Source organism: Magnolia sinica, chromosome 16 (genome assembly GCF_029962835.1).
Source record: "Magnolia sinica isolate HGM2019 chromosome 16, MsV1, whole genome shotgun sequence".
Taxonomy (NCBI): Eukaryota; Viridiplantae; Streptophyta; class Magnoliopsida; order Magnoliales; family Magnoliaceae; genus Magnolia; species Magnolia sinica.
In genome coordinates, this window is record NC_080588.1 from 63492376 (window position 1) to 63507558 (window position 15183).

Below are 15183 nucleotides of genomic sequence, written 5' to 3' on the forward strand. Positions count from 1 at the left end.
TAGATCTGATCGTTTTGTTATCGTTTTCTTCTATCCTCCGTTGTGTACAAGAAACACTTAAATTTCTAACAATATGTTAGTCAAAACTGGTTTTGTCTATGGAGTGAACTCCAATTGCAGTGGTCTCAACTAGAGTAGATTAGATGTTACCTGGTAACACATTAGTGTAAGTTACCTTGACTGTGTGAGGCCCACATTAATGATTTTTATTTATTTTTTAATCCACACCATGTATCTTTTATTCATCTCATTCTAGGATGTGATTCAAAACTTAAGCAGAACCCAATCTCAAGTGGACTACATCATTGGAAACCATAGTAATTAACCATTAAAAACTTCTCGTGGGCCATTAAAATTTGGGATCAAGCTAATCTTTGTATTTCCCCTTCATACAAGTCCATATGATCTTATAAATGGTAAATAAACAATATTGCAGGTCTTAGAAAGGCTTCAATATTGGTCTCTATTGTCCCCATTACTTTCTATGGTGTGATCCACTTAAAATTTAGATCTACATAAGTTTTGGGACCACCTCCTAAAATCAGCTGAGAAAGCAAATGGATAACATAGATATACAACACATTCATTAAGGTGGGCCCCATGGTCAGGGTACCATCTATTAGTAGGGCTATACACGAGAAGAGTTAGCTCGGTAGCTCGCTTGACTCAACTCGATTCGGTTCGAAATTGAGTTCGAGCCAAGTTGAGCTAATTTTGGAGCTCGAAAAAATTTCGAATCAAGTTTGAGCTTGCCTGAGCTCGACTCGACTCAGATCGAACCCAACTTGAATTGAACTCGGATTAATTCAGTTCGGTGACTCGATTACTTTGATATTGTTGTTGCTTACCAAGTGTTTGATGAAATGACTCAATGAAGTGTGTCTGGTGGAAAGGAAAGTATGTATATGAAACAAATACCATTTTTATTTTTTTTTATTATTGATATTTATGTTGCTTACAAGGTTTTTGATAAAATACATGTAAAATCGGTATTTTTTTTTCTTGATTTTTTATGTTGCTTACAAGGTGTTTGATAAAATACCTGTAAAATCATTGTTGTTGTTTTATATACGGTAAGACTTTGAAAGTGCAGACCACGTATTTGTGAAAATGCTGAAAAAGCGAACTTAGCTCGATCTTGGCTTGAACTCGGCTTGAACTGGCCCAAGCTGCTGATCGAACTAGGCTGAGTTGGCCAATCAGGCTCAAGGACCGAGTTCAAGTTAGGGTTGGCAAGTGGCTGAGCTCAATTCAACTCACACCTCTACCTATTAGTGTCTTGGCCGGGTAACACATAATCCACTCCCACCTCAACTCTAGCTCAATCTAGAAAGGTGGAGGTGGATTATGGCTTCAGTGGCTATCGCACTGTTGAAGTGACATCATCAAGTTCTATGATCCACAGTAAGATGTATGTGTTGTATCCATACTGCCCATTCATTTTACAAGATTATTTTAGGGTGTCAGCCCAAAAGTAAAGTAGATTCAAAGCTCAAGTGGACGCATTATGGAAAATAGCTGGGAGAATGATACCGGCGTTGAAGCCTTCCTAAGGCTACCATGATGTTTATTTTATATCTGCCGCATTCTTTGGCTCATGCCCTATAATAATATCCCCGAATGGATGGACGGTGTGGATGCAATACATACGTCATGGTGGCCCCACAGAACTTGGTGACGTCACTTCGGTAGGAAGATAGCTATAAGGCCGGGTGGAGGAATTGCAGCCCCAGTCCAAAGCAACTCAAAGCCGAGCGAAAGTTCGGGTTCGGGTTGAGCCCCACCCGAGTTGCAACCTCCGCTAACCAGACAAAGGACACGGTCCTGATGCATCAGGAGTACAGGACCTTATAATTACCGGTTGAAAGGAGAGAGATTTCTCCGTTGTGTTTCTGGCAATCTCCGTCTCCTTCTCCTCCTTTCCGAGAAGATGCAGCTGCAGCAGCAGCAGCAGCAGCAATATCTCTTAGGAGCAATCGTTGCTTCTATTTTAGGGTTTCTCTTCTTGCTTTCTGCATTGCATGTGAAGACGAAGAAGAAGAAAGTGAAGGAGGAGAAGGAGAAGGAAAGAAAATCCATCTTGACTGATGGAAGCCGCAGATCTGAAGCCAGCTGTAGCAGCAGTTGTACGGATGTGATCGTCGTCGGAGCCGGCGTCGCGGGGTCTGCTCTCGCTTACACCCTTGGAAAGGTGATATTTTTCTCTCTTTCCTTCAAATTATTATTATTTTTTTCCTTCTGGTGAACTGCAGTTTCTAGATTTTGGACGGTGGATTTTACGTTTTTGTTTCTTTCGGGAATTTGGATGATGAAATTGTTTGGATTTGGGGTGCGAAGTTCTTGGTTATGTTCTCATTTCATTTTTTTTTTCCTGATTTCTTGATGGAATTTGAGATTTGAGCTTCCGTTATCAAATTCTAATTGGGCCCACTGGGCATGGACGCAGAACCCCTGGCATTCATAACGTGGGCATGCATCATTCCTGGATGAGATCTGGACCGTTCATCAGGTCGGCCTGGCAATTGGGGTTCAGAATCTCAGCAAGGCACACACATTGGATGGTCTGATCTTGGGCACTGAAAGCAAATGAAAAGTAATAACATGTTGGCATTCAAGGGGCAAAAACTCTTCGGTAGCATTGGTCACGATTGCCTCATCATTATGGTTTTTGTTAGCTATGGACTGCATTTGCCTGCCATCTTTTGATGAGGTCCCATTCAAATTTCTACTTTTAATTGTCAGTTATTTTTATACCATTATTGTTGTTTACTAGTAGAGATAAAACTAAGGGGGAGAGAGAGAGAGAGAGAGAGAGAGAGAGAGAGAGCTTGCTGATTGTTATTATTTTAATCCCCATGTATACATGTATATAAAAGAGATTACACATGAAAGGGCTATCACCCAAAGATAGAAACAATGGCTGTATTGATTAGAGAATCCTTGATTGTAGTTGGGAGAGCTGGACCTTGATTGGAGAATCCTTGATTGTAGTATTGATTGGAGAATCCTTGATTGTAGTATTGAAGATACACTTTAATACTCCCCCTCAAGCCGGTTGGAAGATATCGAGCATACCGAGCTTGGATAGCGCAAACTGAAACTGAATGGTGCCAACTGCTTTGGTGAGAATATCCGCATGTTGTTCGGTCGTAGGAACAAACACCATACAAATCTTCCCAGAAAGTAGCTTCTCACGAATAAAATGACGATCAACTTCAATATGTTTTGTGCGGTCATGGTATACTGGATTATGAGGAATGCTAATTGCCGCTTTATTATCACAGTACTGAGTTGTTGGAGTTGGAACATCAACTCCTAATTCCTGCAACAGTTTCTGTAGCCAGATCATCTCGCAAATACCATGTGCCATGGCACGGAACTCGGCCTCGGCACTAGAGCGAGCAACCACACTCTGCTTTTTGCTTCTCCAAGAAATAAGATTACCACCCAACATAGTGCAATATCCTGATTTAGAATGTCTATTAGTAACTGATCCGGCCCAGTCAGCATTCGTCCAACATTCAATCTGATTGTGACCATGTTTACGAAAGATTAGACCCTTTCCAGGACAACCCTTTAAATACTGAAGAATAAGAAAGGCCGCCTCAAGATGAATTGAGCGAGGAGCATGCAAAAAACGACTGACAACTCCTACAACATAAGTAATATCAGGTCTAGTAAGGGAGAGATAAATTAGCTTCCCAACTAGACACTGATACTGTGAGACATCTACACGCTGATACTATGGTTTTACTCAATAGGCGTATCAGTTGGACGACATCCCAATTTTCCACACTCTTGTAAAAGATCCAAGACATTTACGTTGCGAGATAAAAATACCAGACTTTGATCTGGCAACTTCAATGCCAAGAAAATACTTCAGAGGGCCAAGGTCCTTAATCTCGAAGTGATGTCAAAGACGAGACTTTAACTCCTGAATGACGATTGGATCATTTCCGGTGATAACTATATCATCGACATAGACAATAAGAGTAGTAAAACTATCACCAATGCGTCTAATAAAAAGAATATAATCTGCCGCACTTTGTCGATATCCAAAACCAATAACCACCCCACTGAATCGGTCAAACCAAGCCCGAGGAGATTGGAGAAGTCCATATAGAGATTTCTTTAAGAAACAGACTTGCCCTTCATGGCCAGGAAACGAGATACCAGGTGGGGGAATCATATACACCTCTTCTTGAAGATCCCCGTGAAGGAATGCATTTTAAACATCCAATTGATGAAGTTCACAATCACTATTTGCAGCCAAGGACAGTAAGACACGAATGGAATTCATCTTTGCAACAGGAGCAAAGGTCTCATAATAATCAATCCCATAGGTTTGTGTGTACCCCTTTGCAACCAGCCGTGCTTTGTACCGATCCACGGTACCATCTAAATTATGCTTAACTATAAACACCCAACGGCACCCAACTGCCTTCTTCCCTCTGGGTAATGACATGAGTTCCCAAGTATCATTGTGAGTCAAAGCTCTCATTTCTTCCTCCATTGCAGCTTTTTACTTAGGATCAGACATTGCTTCATGAACAGTAGAGGGAATCGTGACAGAAGAGACAAGCTAAGAACGCACGATAAGATGGTGACATATCATGCTATATGACATAATCAGATAAAGGATATTTAGTAGAAATTTGTCTTTTACCCTTTCGTAAAGCAATGAGAATCTCAAGGTCCGAAGCAAGAGAAGTAACATCAGAAGATTCTAGCTCACTAGGTGGGAAAGGCATGGACTGATTTAATACAGGAGAAACGTTGCAGTGTTGTGAAGCAGGACTTCCTTCCAAAAACTACAAGTCCTTATGTGGTCTTGCATGTACAACTGAGTCACCAGTAGTATGTTCATGATGTATAACCGACATAGGTGACATGGAAGACTTTAGAGAGGATATAGGCGGATCTGGGATGACAACAGGAAGAGGGACCTGTGATAGTTGGACATCACGGTCACGACAAGTGACAAACTACTCCCCCTGCAAAGAAACTAGACCTGAATAGTAGGGCTGATTTTCAAAAAAGGAAACATCTTTGGAAACAAACCTCCGTCGACTGGGTGGATGATAGCATTTGTATCCTTTTTATGTGTTAGAGTAACCCAAAAATATACATTTTAGAGATTTTGGGTCAAGTTTGGAACGTTCCTGACCCAAATCTTGCACAAAACAAACACAACCAAAAATCTTGGGTGGAAGAATAAATTGTGTCACGAGGACGAAGAACAGAATAAGGAGTTTGAAAATTTAACACACTAGAAGGTGTGCAGTTAATAATGTAGCAAGCTGTCAAGACAGCTTCAGACCAAAAAAATTTGGGAACGTTCATCACAATGGAGATAGAACGAGCCAAATCAAGGATATGCCTATTCTTCCGTTCTGAACAACCATTTTGTTGTGGAGTTTTAACGCAAGATGTTTAATGCTCAATACCATGATCTTCACATAACTTTTGGATTCCAGAATTCGCATATTCAGTTCCATTATCAGAACGAAACACACGAATCTTTGTATCAAATTGAGTTTGAACCATGGTAGTAAATTTTTTAAAGATGTAATAAACTTCATCTTTACGTTTCATAAGAAAGAGCCAGGTACAACGACTAAAATCATTAATAAATAACACAAAGTATCTAAAGCCCAAAAGAGACGGTACAAGAGCGGGTCCCCAAACATCAAAATGAACAAGTGAAAAAGGAGAACTACTAACTTTATTAGAACTCAAGAGATAAGTAGTTCTACAATGTTTGGACAATTGACAAATTTCACACTGAAAGTCAGAAACTGATTAACTAGAAAATAAAGCTGGAAGCAAATGTTTCATAAATGAAAAGGAAATGTGACCTAGCCGGTTATGCTATAACATAATCTAATGTTTATTTGCTACTACGAGCTGACTCTGCAATGCACATGGTTGAAGCACACTTAGAGTTTGCGGATCATCGAGGATGTACAAACCATTAGCTTCACGTCCACTGCCAATCGTTTTCTTCGTTACCAGATCCTGAAAAAGACAATAAGATTGAAAAAATGTAACACTACAATTCGACTACCGTATAATGCTACTGATAGATAAAAGATTGGTAGTGAGTTGAGGAACATGCAACACATCAGAGAGTGGTAGAGAGGGGGTAGCATTTATGAGTCATTTCTCTGCAACAGAAGAAAGCGATCCATCCGCTAACCGAACTTTATCTCTACCGGAACAAAGAGAATATGCACGGAAAAGAGAAGGCATACCGCTCATATTATCAGATGCTCCTGAATCGATAATCCAGGATGCGGAAGGAACAATGGAGACAATGTTCGCTGAAGCAAATGTACCTGACTGTGCAAAAGTGGAGGTAGCTGTCTTTTCGTCAAACTGTGTCATTAGGACCCGGAATCGATCTAGATCTTCTCGAGATATAGTAACACGATCAGATGGTGCAGCAGGAGGGGCATGATTCTGAAGTGGAATTTTAGCAGTAGAGGCAGTCTGAGCGGATGGTGAGGATGCACTCCGATTCGCTTGTGGCAAGGTAGGCCCTTTCTGTGGAAACGGCCCTTTCTGTGGAAACCCATTAAAAAAATAGCAGAACTGTTTGGTATGTCCATATTTCTTGCAATGGTCATAAAAATGCTGGGAGTTCTTCTGATTCTTGCTTGGGGGAGAAGGAAACACAGGTGGCGATGATACTGTAGGTGTCACCAATGCTCTCCAACCCTATCTATTTACAGCCATTGCCGCTTTATCTCCAGGCTGGATCATTTCTTGACCCATAGAGTAACGCCTATTTTCTTCGGAATAAATATAAGCATACACATCTCCTAAAAGTGGAAAATCATATTTTCTGCTCAAAATCTGCACACGAGTAGTCTCATATTCCGGGTTCAAACCTGCAAGGAACTGATATATGCGCTTCTCTTCAATAAACTTTGAAAAAATCTCTCTATCTTTAGGGCTTTCCCAATCGAAGGTCTGATATTGATCAAGTTCTTCTTCTCATCTTTGTCGAAGAGTATTATAATACTCCGATAGGGTCTTCTCCCCCTGCTTGAGTTGGGAGGTCTCCACATCCAACTGATAGATGCGGGAAGCATTATTCTTCTGAGAATATGTCCGCTGCACAAGATCCTAGATCTGTTTTGTAGTTTGCAGAAACATATATGTATTCCCAATCTCTGGCTTCATAGAATGAAGTAACCAGGTGATGCAGGACATGAAAATTAAATATGATATGCGAGATTTCAGGCTTAAGATCACGTTAGTTCAGAAACAATTACACAAATTCCATATCGCACATGAAAGTCCAAACATTCAATTAAGGGGAATCTATGCGGGTCCAGGCCTACACATGATAGGGCTGGATCAATAAAAATTATGAACCAAACGATACTCAAAGATAAGAAATAATCATCCACGCATGCAATGTAATCAGTCCCTAATCCAAGGGACTCAGAAATTCCAATTCGGGGAACCCCTGGGGTAAGAAAATTGGCAAATAACTTAGCGAAAACATAATTTAGGGCTAGGATTCATGAAAAACAGCTATGAGAGGATAAAAGAGGATAAAAACCTGAGCCAAAAGACGATCCCGCGTGTGGACAACAACAATGGCCCAGACGGACGTGCGTGTGATCCCAGCTACACGTGTGTGGGGCCCACTATTCAGAAAAAGGCCACCTTGGCCTTGGTCGGCCAGGGATGGTCTCCAAAACCGCCAAATCTCATCTTGATCCGATGTACGGTTTGTGCGTGGTGGTCCGCCGAAGTTTCAGCTCGCCTGCGGGCCGAAATCTGGAAACCTGTTGTAATGAAGAAATCCGATGCAACAAAAGGACGAATTCGAAGTATGAATGGTAGGGGAAGATGGAAAAAAAAGATAATGGACGATGGGGGTGAATCGGGATCGATGTGGCTTCGCACCATAGTAGTTAGTCCTTCGAAAAGGTAGGGTTTCGCACCCACTTTTGAATTCTTCCACAACTCACAAAGAGAGCAGAAAAATAAAGCAGGAATTTTTTTATTAACTTCAATGAATCAAAAGAACTACAAGGGGTGCCTATTTATATGGAAAATCCTATACCCCAAAACTCGCACCATGTGCGCAACGTATTACTTGGCGATGAAGTAAACTAAAATAAAAACCAAACAGGGAAATCTAAAGCGTAAAGCGTTCACAATGTTCTAAATAATAACAATAAACAAAACCTAAAATATGAAATCAATCTGACGAGTGGGCCAGGATCATGAGATCCCATGATGGGTTTTTCTTGACTATCGGGCCTACTTATTTTAACCAAAACTTGTCTTCTAACTAGGAGGCCCTTCCTGGACGTTGTCATCGAGCTAGATCGATGGTAGGGTCCTCCTTCTGCGTACGTACCTGCGTAGGGGTGGTGGTGTGCAGGCGTGCGTGTGCACGATGTCCTCGTCACCAGGACATAACAATTGAATTCTTTGATTCCCATCGTTCAACGGCTGCTAAGTCTGATGGATTTGGTGCCTTAACTGCCCCTGTAATATATGTTATCTTCCCATGTCCAGAAATATAGAGCTTCGCAGATCTTGCCCATGTCAAGTAATTGGTACCATCAAATTTGACGGTGGTAATCTAGAAAGTCAGACTCTCTTTCTCAATTACGAGGGGCTGCGTAGAAGATAGAGGTGCAACAACAATTTTTCCAACGGACGATCCATTGTCCTCCATTGAAAAAAAAAAATCACCAAAAACAAACAAACAACAACTAGATCTTGGCACCGAAGAAAAAAATATATATCAAATCATATCACCAGGCGTTGATTCAATTCAGATTATCAACCCTGGGAAAGAAAAAAAAATACTAACCTTGCTTTGATACCAAGATAAAACTAAGGAAGAGAGAGAGAGAGAGAGAGAGAGAGAGAGAGAGAGAGAGAGAGAGAGCTTGCTGATTGTTATTATTTTAATCCCTATGTATACACGTATATAAAAGAGATTACACATGAAAGGGCTATCACCCAAAGATAGAAACAATGGCTCTATTCACTGGAGAATCCTTGATTGTAGTTGGGAGAGCTGGACCTTGATTGGAGAATCCTTGATTGTAGTATTGAAGATACACTTTAATAAGTAGCTTTATTGTAATGTTTATATAAGAGAATGCAATGCAATCCTTTGAGAGGAGAGTGATAACAATTATACTTCAATCTTGCCCTCCCTTTTAACTTCTTCTTTTCTAATCTATTTTCCTTATCTCCATCTTATCTCTCAATTCCCATCTTCTTCCTTATTCAATTCTACTTCCTCCACACATCTGGTTAAGGCACACACCATTTGGTATCAGAGCATACTGATACATTATGACTAAAATACAGGATTCTATCAACCAGCTTGAAATTCAGATGGCGGCCATGACGGAACAAATCGAAAAAACTATTAGAATGGACCTTTCAAAACATGGCTGATCTTAAGGAACAACAAGCTACTTTTGTTGAGTTTCAGGAGAGGAATGATTGTAATTTTGCGGAGATGAAGGACACCTTTGGACACTTCTACAACTTAACACCTGCAAGACAACCGAGTCACCCCGAACACACCCTCCACCCCCATTGCTACCCACACCTCCAACGACCTTTAATCCCATGGAGGGAAATCCTCTCCAAACACACCCCACACCCCATTGCCACCCACACCTCCAACTGCCTATAATACCATGATAGCTGCCTCTTTTTCTACATTGCAAACTAAATATACGTCGGTGGATTTCTCCCACTTCAATGGGGAGGATCCCCTTAGCTGGATCTATCAGGCTTAGCTTTTCTTTAACTGTAATCAACCCCTGCGCATGAGAAGATTGGATTAGCGGCTTTCCACCTTGAAGGCAAAGCCATTCAAAGCTTAGCTTTTCTTTAACTGTAATCAGCCCCTGCGCATGGGAAGATTGGATTAGCAGCTTTCCACCTTGAAGGCAAAGCCATTCAATGGTGGATGGAAGATATCATGTCGGCATAGACGTGGTACGAGTTCGAATTTGCTATCTGTGTTCACTTTGGCACCACAAAATATACACAGCCAGGTGAGATGCTGTCATGACTGGAACAGCGTGGAACAATACAAGAATATGTGGATGGATTTGAAAATCTTCCAAACCTCACAATTAAATTACCCGAATCTTTTATGATTAATTGCTTTGCTGGAGGGTTGCGCAATGATATTCGAGGTAAGGTTAAACTTTTTTGTCTGGTGTCCCTGATCAAAGTGATCGAATTGGCAAGATTGGTGGAAGAAAAAGATCACTCTAGCCCACAAATCCAATCATTCCTGCACGGAGCATTTTCTTCTATTAGTTGTTGCTTCACTATCACACCCAAACCGTTCATGGCCCCTGAAATCATTCCCATCAAACACCTTACACCATCCGAAATGGAAGAACGACTTAGTCGGGATTTATGTTATAACTGCGATGAGCAATTCCATCGAGGCCACCACTGCAAAAAGAAATAACTCTTTCTCATAGAAGGAGAGTGGCCAGAAGATGATCCCACGCCCTGTGACTCCGGAGGACGCTGCGTGGAAGATTTAGGCGAGTCTTTCTTTCCGATTTCTTAACTTCAAACCTTGAGGACAAGGTTCTTTCATGGACGGTGGGATGATGAGGTCCCTTTCAAATCTTCAATTCTCATTTTCATTTTCATTTTCAAATTCAATTTTTACTTTTAATTGTCAATTATTTTTCTATCATTATTGTTGTTTAAGTGTAGCTTTATTGTAATGCTTATATAAGAGAATGCAATGCAATTCTTGGAGAGGAGAGAAATAACAATTATCCTTCAATCTTGCCTTCCCTCTTATCTTCTTCTTTTCTAATCTGTCTTCCTTGTTTCCCTCTTATCTCTCAATCCCCATCTTCATTCTATTTCCTCCACACATCTGGTTAAGGCACACACCATCTTTACATTTTAAAGATGTTGGGCCATCTTTTTACATGATAATATTGGGGAGGGAGAATTCAAAGTAGAGGAGCTGCATTGTGGATAATTCTTTTATCAGAGGCTGCTGGATTCTTTGATTATTGGAATTTAGGAATAGAAATGATATTAAAATTTCTAGAAAGAACTATTTTTCAGCAGATTTCTTGGCAGTTTTTTTTTTTTCCGGAGGAATCTAACAAGTATTGAGATATTTGTGAAGGTCTTAAAAGATGTCCAGGTATGCATTGTATGGATATGGAGGTTTTCGACTTCACATCCCAAAACTTCGACAACAAGGATTTGTCTTCTATTACAGCTTAAACCAAAACTTTTGACCTGACTTGGGACTCAATGCTGCTTCTAAACATCTTAGGATGCATCTATGTTGTATTGCTGATCAGTCACAGGTTACCTAAGGAGAAAAGGACTGGAATCATTGGAGTGGGTAGTCTACCCTTCCCATTTGTGGAAAGGAGGGATCCCACCCTACAAAGTGATTGGTTCCGATGCCCGTCAACAGCCAATGGAAGGATGCAGTCCTCTCAGACTTCCATTTGACATGAACTACTAAAATATCATCATAGTGATACATGTTTCGAGTGGGATGAATCAGGATATCTGTATTTTGTTAAATTTCAAACTGCATCTTTGGATTGAGTCCCAAGTTGTGAGTGTGAAGAATTAAGATTGCAGTCCCATTCCATGCTTCTGATTGCAGGATGGGCGCCGAGTGCATGTCATTGAAAGAGATTTGACAGAGCCAGACAGAATTGTTGGGGAACTATTGCAACCAGGTGGCTACCTGAAATTGATTGAGCTGGGCCTTGAGGGTAAGCTGCCAAGCACACAAGAGTTTGCATGATATTTTGAAAGATATATGGTTGAATTGGAGAACACATAAATATTGCAATTTTATTTTTTATTTTTTGAGAGGTAACATAAATTGCAATATTTATTCACATAAATATGACAATGCATGCTCACCAAAGAAGTCATCCAGTCATGAACTGCTTTTTTAAGTTTTGAATGACCAACTTTTCTCTGCTTATTTTAGCAGCAGTAGGACCTCTCTAGCAGCCTTTAACTATAGTTGTTCTCTGCAGATTGCCTGGAGGAGATTGATGCGCAACGAGTGCTTGGGTATGCTCTTTTCAAGGATGGAAAGAGTACTAAAATCCCATATCCTTTGGAAAATTTTCATTCAGACGTTTCTGGCAGGAGCTTCCATAATGGGCGTTTCATACAGCGTATGCGGGAAAAAGCTGCATCTCTTCCCAAGTACGCCCTACATTACTCTCAACATACATCCAGTTTCCTTTATGTTGCTCATGATGCCGGAGACTGTTGTGTGTTTAGCTTTGGATTTCAAAGGAGACGTGTTGGTTGACCTCTGTTTATATTAGTGACAAACAAACATTATATGTATTATGTTCCGAGATGCCCTTTATAAAAGAATTCAATTTATGGTGCAAGATAAGACTGAACTACCCTTATATCTATGGCATCTGCTCAAGTTGGTCCATGAGTAATGATGATGCCCAACTTGTTTAATCTGAAAATTCAGCTGTCCCAAAAAGGTAAAAAAAAGCAACTGATCTTCTATCATTGTTATGAAGTGCTGATGATGTTGTCTATTATGGCCGTATGTCTTACAAAACAACAGTTCTTTATTGCACTTGTAAAGGACTGGGTGATGGGACTTTGTGACTTTATGGATAAACTCTGGTTCCCCTAGTCTGAAATATATATTCCACCATAGGTTTGTATGTAATAGTGCACAACATGATGATCGTTGCGGTAGAAGCATGTTGTTGCTGGTAACATCCTGTTAGTTTAGGGTTAAGCATATTGAAAAGAATTGTACTTGAATTTCGCATATACTTGGATTTATCAGTTACATTGAAATTTATTGGCTTGTGGTTTCATTTTTTTGTGTGCGTACTAACTGAGATTACACTCTCACAATAAAATTGATCATCTAGGTTAACATTTTCTCACAGGATGTTTCATGTTGTCATAGACCCTTTTGAAGCTTTCCATTTCATGGGTTGGTTGTTTAAGTCTTGTTGGAATATTCTCCAGTGTCACGTTGGAGCAGGGAACTGCAACGTCCCTGCTTGAAGAAAATGGGACTGTTCAGGGAGTACGATACAAGAATAAGGCTGGTGAAGAATTCAGAGCATATGCGCCACTTACAATTGTTTGTGATGGTTGTTTTTCAAATTTGCGGCGCACTCTCTGCAGCCCTAAGGTGAGCTGTCAATTAAATGTTTTCATCTACAAAGATAGCATGCCTGTGAGTCAGTCAAGCACTGTTTATCTGTACATTCTTGTCATCTGAATGACATGGATCGCTTTAAAGTTTTGCTGCCATATGATTTTGGGTGGCTGCTGTCAGTTTTGGTGCATTTCTTCTTCCCTTGTATTGTTTGCTTTGATGCAAACATGTGGAGTTCCCTTTTCTTTTTTTCTGCCATTATGCGTGCTCAACACAAACTCATGTAGGATTCCCACATTTTTTCTTTTTCTGTAGGTGGATGTGCCATCTTGTTTTGTTGGTTTGGTTCTGGAGAACTGTGAACTTCCATACCCAAACCATGGTCATGTTGTTTTAGCAGATCCTTCGCCTATATTGTTTTATCCAATCAGTAGTACGGAGGTCCGCTGTTTGGTTGATGTACCTGGTCAAAAGGTACCTTCTATCGCTAATGGAGAAATGGCAAACTATTTGAAGACAGTGGTTTTACCTCAGGTATCTAATTATCTATGACTAACAAAACATGGTTTCCTCTTTTTCTTTTCAATATTAGTGAATCCTCAGGTATTTTAGTTTTAGTTTTTCGTCCTTCATTCTCCCTCGTCAGCAAGTCTGTTGTTGGCACGTAAGAACCAAGTCCTCTTTCCCAGTATTTAGGACTTTATTAAGGCACCCTTCGTTCCCCATTTCAGATCCCAGATGAGCTTCATGATGCCTTTATATCTGCCATTGATGGAGGAAGCATACGAACAATGCCAAATAAGAGCATGCCAGCTTCTCCCCATCCCACGCCTGGAGCCCTTCTAATGGGGGATGCATTCAATATGCGCCATCCTTTAACTGGTGGAGGAATGACTGTGGCATTGTCGGATATCGTTTTGCTACAGAACCTTCTGGAGCCTCTACATGATCTGAATGACGCAGCTTCGCTGTGCAAATATCTGGAGTCCTTTTATACCCTGCGCAAGGTAACCTAACAGAGTTCTTGGTATTTGTGATATAGATTTTAGTCTGTTATTGAGATTGCTTGACTTAATATTTGATTATTCAATTCTCTGCTATATTTATCAACCTAGCATTGTACATGTCATTTGCAGCCAGTTGCGTCTACAATAAATACCTTGGCAGGCGCCCTATACAAGGTCTTTTGTGCCTCACCTGATCAGGCAAGGAAGGAGATGCGCCAAGCTTGTTTTGATTATCTAAGCCTTGGGGGTGTTTTTTCAACTGGGCCAGTGGCATTACTATCTGGGCTAAACCCTTGCCCGTTGAGCTTGGTATGCCATTTCTTTGCTGTAGCTATTTATGGCGTTGGACGTCTATTGTGGCCATTCCCTTCACCCAAGCGTATGTGGATTGGAGCTAGATTGATTTTGGTGAGTATGCTCTTTTTCTTTATTTGTCTTTAATTTGTACATTCAATTCCTAATGTGCCTGATTCTGAAGGTTTTGACCTTTAGTTGTAGGTTGGGATTTGCAGTAAGATGAATAACCAGCACACCTATGAACATGCTACTTCTCTTTTCAGAAATAATTTTCTGTTGCAAACTGAAAGGCGATTCTTCCATTTCTTATTTCAGTTTCTCTTCTTTACAGGGCGCATCGAATATCATTTTCCCCATTATAAAGGCCGAGGGGGTGAGGCAGATGTTTTTCCCTGCTATGGTTCCAGCATACTACAGAACACCTCCAATTCACTAGAAAGTGAAGGCATGACTCACAAATCGAGGTAAATAACAACTCTGATGGTTACGATCTGCGGCTACGGCATTAATTTGTGTTCGTAGTTGTCTGGTTAGAGAGGATTTGTGTGTAACATTTCACATGTTGAGATTGCTTTGGAACGGGTTAAGATTGGTTCTTAACGTGTGTATGTGTAATAATTTCATTTGAGCTGGAAATGCACTGAAATTTGTTATACAACACCCGATTCTCTCTGGAAATCAAGTTGCAGTTGCAAGCTTGGGATTGGCATA

General features: G+C 40.6%; 1 protein-coding gene across 1 annotated transcript; it reads left to right on the forward strand.

Annotated features, from left to right (window-relative positions):
- Positions 1-1847: 1847 nt before the first annotated feature.
- On the forward strand, positions 1848-15183 carry LOC131228674 (squalene monooxygenase SE1-like). The gene is made up of 8 exons (XM_058224507.1): positions 1848-2191; positions 11669-11780; positions 12054-12228; positions 13033-13201; positions 13484-13702; positions 13900-14175; positions 14305-14583; positions 14804-15183. Exons 1-8 carry the CDS (start codon positions 1931-1933, stop codon positions 14906-14908), a joined length of 1596 nt encoding a protein of 531 aa, XP_058080490.1. The 5' UTR covers positions 1848-1930; the 3' UTR covers positions 14909-15183.

What these genes read in the sequence shown, in the direction of transcription:
- LOC131228674 (XM_058224507.1), top strand. Translation starts at nt 1,931, where the DNA reads ATGCAGCTGCAGCAGCAGCAGCAGCAGCAATATCTCTTAGGAGCAATC. An exon ending in GATTGAGCTGGGCCTTGAGG is followed by an intron (nt 11,781 to 12,053) that starts GTAAGCTGCCAA and finishes TGTTCTCTGCAG; the next exon opens with ATTGCCTGGAGGAGATTGAT. An exon ending in GCACTCTCTGCAGCCCTAAG is followed by an intron (nt 13,202 to 13,483) that starts GTGAGCTGTCAA and finishes CTTTTTCTGTAG; the next exon opens with GTGGATGTGCCATCTTGTTT.